This window comes from Formica exsecta, unplaced genomic scaffold (genome assembly GCF_003651465.1).
Source record: "Formica exsecta isolate Colony F162 unplaced genomic scaffold, ASM365146v1 scaffold32, whole genome shotgun sequence".
In the NCBI taxonomy this organism is placed as follows: Eukaryota; Metazoa; Arthropoda; class Insecta; order Hymenoptera; family Formicidae; genus Formica; species Formica exsecta.
Window position 1 is genome coordinate 471,581 of NW_021850453.1, and position 3,531 is coordinate 475,111.

Below are 3,531 nucleotides of genomic sequence, written 5' to 3' on the forward strand. Positions count from 1 at the left end.
TTTAGTTCTTTCTTATGTATCTACACATGTTTTAACAAACTCTATTTAAAATGGAAACAGAATTAACCATTTACAGCAAATCGTAAAAATAATTCAGTCCTTGACCTAATTCCCATATTGAAATCCCTGTACCTAATTCATTAGCGAGATCTAACCTTTCCTTAATCGAATATAATGTTGGATAGAAAACATACCCATTACCTACAGGTAACCTGAAATAAAAGCATTTATATATAGGGTGTTCAGTAATAACCGTATCACTTCTCGTGTACAGATAGAGTAGATTAAACCAAGGAGAAAAGTCCTTTTTGTGATTTTCGAGATCGATATATATATATATATATATATAAACATTAATGTTTTATTAATTATAAATCCGACAACTTAAATAATACTTCGTAAGTCAGAAAAAAACCCTACTTTGATTTAAAGAAATGCTCCTTGCTGTTATCATCCCACTGGATCTTTCCTTTAAATGATTTCAATATATCCAAGTATTCAGATGCAAGAATTGCTCTACCACCCTCTGGTGTATAAATGTAACCATAGAAATTAATACCTAATAAAATTTGAGATCGTCTACGATCGTCTTTCTGCGGAACTAATAGTTCAACACATTGTCTGGCCCAATTTAAAGGACTATTTGGGCCTGGTCTTTGAATACTCGAATAATCGTAAGTCATTAGTGAAAAAGCATTTACATATGATGCTAAGTCATCAAATTGTTGTTTTGAAAACAATTCAATTTGTGCACTAAAAAAATTTGAAGAAATGTCAATTAAATAGGAAGTTAATATTTATGTCATATACATATACAGACAAGCCCTTGTATTGCATATTTTTTGACTTCCTATTGTTTATTATATCTCTTCTGCTGCTCTCACTATTCTACATTTGCATAATTAGATGATTATGCATGACGACATAGTCATACAATTTAATACAAGGGCCTTCCTGCAAAAGTACTTTCAAAAAGTATTGTCATTAAGTACCCTCTAGATGGTGGTATTGCTAATATAATGTCCAAATTATGCTTTTTTAACTCCTGTGCAATAAATCTAACTATAAAAGTAACAACTGATAAATTTGCACCTGCAAATACAAATTGGTTCCATATTTCTAAAACATATCCATTAAAATGGAAGGTCTGTAAGCATAAGATATTTCTATATATCATATTTTAATAGAATAAACAATAATCTATTTTTTGAGAAAAAAGATATTCTATTTATACCTGGGCAACATCCAAGAGCGATACTATTAATTGTGTTTGGCTTTCTGTATTATTGTATATTCTAATAATGTCGTCAATTGACCAGTTTTCAAACAATACTCTAGGTAAGACTAAAAGTAATAATAATTCAATAATAAATAACTAACCAATATAGATCCATAGATGTATTTCAATCCATTTTTACTTACGCTTTACGCTATGAATAGCATTATTATTATTTCTCATTTCTTTTATCCATTTAGTCTGTATAGAGTGAGTGGCCAATTGATAGGTTGACAGATTGCCAAAAGGAAAAGACAACCATACTGGTGATATCATTGTGAACTTGCCATGAAATGTTTTAGAAACTTTGAATCCATCCGCATTCCACTGTAAAATCAGATATATTCAACAAATAAATATATTTTACTCTTATAATTCTCTACAAAGCTATACATAGCATTGCAATAATTACTTACAGAAGTACAATATCCTAACACTTCTTTTTTAAATCTTTTATGATTTGTATCTTGAAAATATCGGCCAGATTCATGAAGAATATCCTGCTGTTTAGGATTTTCTACTACTAAGTTTCTTTGGAAAACATTTTGATTTACAGGACCCTGGTACAACTTAAAGTACAATATTTAAAATAAAAAAATATTTATATATTTATAAAAAAAATAGAACATCTCTTTTTATGATATCTACCTTATTGGTAGTTTTTTTTTTCTCTTTTTCATTTTTTCTTGCCGGTGGTGACAGAGTACCACAACATAATTCTCCAAGAAATAATATTACAATCAGAATAACTACGTTCATACTATGTAATTATATTTAGTCACAATTACAAAATATTTCAAATCATATTTAAAATATTCCTTAAATGACATCAAATGTAAAGTTTATTTGTGTCGCACTTTCTATATATTCTATATATTAGATTCTCCGCTTTTTATCTTTTTAATGCCTGTATATATTTCTATAGTTTTGATAAGGATTAGACAGTTTTTGTAAGGTCCAAACTTGCTGCCATACTTTAATATATTACATTTGTCTCATTAAAGAGCAAAAATCTCTGAAAATTGAAAAACGAACAAATACAAAAAACAAACCAAAACAAGCCTATATTTCCGCAGATTTCTAGATATTATACTAGACGCTAGCTAATATAAATGCTAAACATGTAAGGGCAGCCATTTTCAATTGGGCAAAATATACAGGCAGTGATGGAGTGATGCCACATTCGGAACGCGCATCACGCCAAACCGTGATAGAAGGGATAAACAACAGGGCCGCGTTCGAGAACATCACCCGTGTGCACACGAGCGTCGTTCTATCTTTGTTCAACTTTCAGTAAATAACAAAGATAGAACGACGCTCGTGTGCACACGGGTGATGTTCTCGAACGCAGCCCAGTAGAAAACCACATTCATGCGAGACATGTACGCGGTTTTTGATTGGTGCGTATCCCCTCTATCACGGTTTGGCGTGATGCGCGTCCCGAATCTGACATCACTGTATACAGGGTGTCCGATAATAACCGTATAATTTTTCATGTACAGATAGAGCTGGTTAAACCGAGAAGTCTTTTACCATTTTGCAATTTTCAAAACAATTATAGAAGTAAAAATCTATACACATGCGCACGCGCGCAAATATATCCGCTACTCAACCGCATAAACGCACGTATATAATATTATATTATTATTTTTATAACTTTTATTCATTTTTATAACACACATTTCATATTCGATAATTTTTTAATCAGATGTAAGATTAAATGTATCAATTATTTACTGTTATGGCCATTGCAAATTAATACCCGTGACATCTAACGCTACAATATCCACTTCAGCATTGAGAAAATCACATAAACTCGGCTTAGTCCTACCAAAATCACCATGTACGAATTCCTTCACGTATGTACCCGCTTGTGTTTTAACATCGAGAATAAAAAACTTATCGGTATTCTCAACGGAAACTTGTAATAATTTCTTCAGTTCATGCGGTTTTGCCCAGCGTACGCGCATCTCGTAAATGATGCGCGTTCGTGGACTTAAAGGCCTCCTATGCAACACTCTTATTGGTGTTTTCTGAATGATTTTTATATTCTTCAATTCATTTAGAGTTTCCAATTGTGACAAACTACCGCCGTTCGTGCTTTGACAAACGCATAAGGCACGATAAAACTTTGTTTTAACATTCTCACCTTCTTTAAGCTTTTTCAAATCAAACCTGAAAATGTATATATATTTACCTTAATTTGTTTACTTAATACTCATTGAATCTATTTTAATCTTATATATATATATATA

At 31.4% G+C, this 3,531-nt stretch overlaps 2 protein-coding genes across 2 annotated transcripts in view; both read right to left on the reverse strand.

The window, feature by feature from the left end:
- Nucleotides 1–6: 6 nt before the first annotated feature.
- Nucleotides 7–2,531, reverse strand: LOC115238033 (chitinase domain-containing protein 1). Its single transcript, XM_029811531.1, is given in 8 exon segments — nt 7–212; nt 421–753; nt 993–1,147; nt 1,235–1,344; nt 1,423–1,603; nt 1,693–1,845; nt 1,925–1,960; nt 1,962–2,531. Coding segments are annotated over 8 exon segments (1,140 nt in total). The 5' UTR covers nt 1,992–2,531; the 3' UTR covers nt 7–70.
- A 386-nt stretch (nt 2,532–2,917) lies between these two features.
- Nucleotides 2,918–3,531, reverse strand: part of LOC115238032 (putative tRNA pseudouridine synthase Pus10) — a 2,991-nt gene continuing 2,377 nt past the window's right edge. Inside the window, exon 7 of the mRNA XM_029811529.1 lies at nt 2,918–3,451. Coding sequence (XP_029667389.1) covers nt 3,016–3,451 — 436 coding nt within the window. The 3' untranslated portion in view covers nt 2,918–3,015. The remainder of the gene's footprint in view (nt 3,452–3,531) is intronic.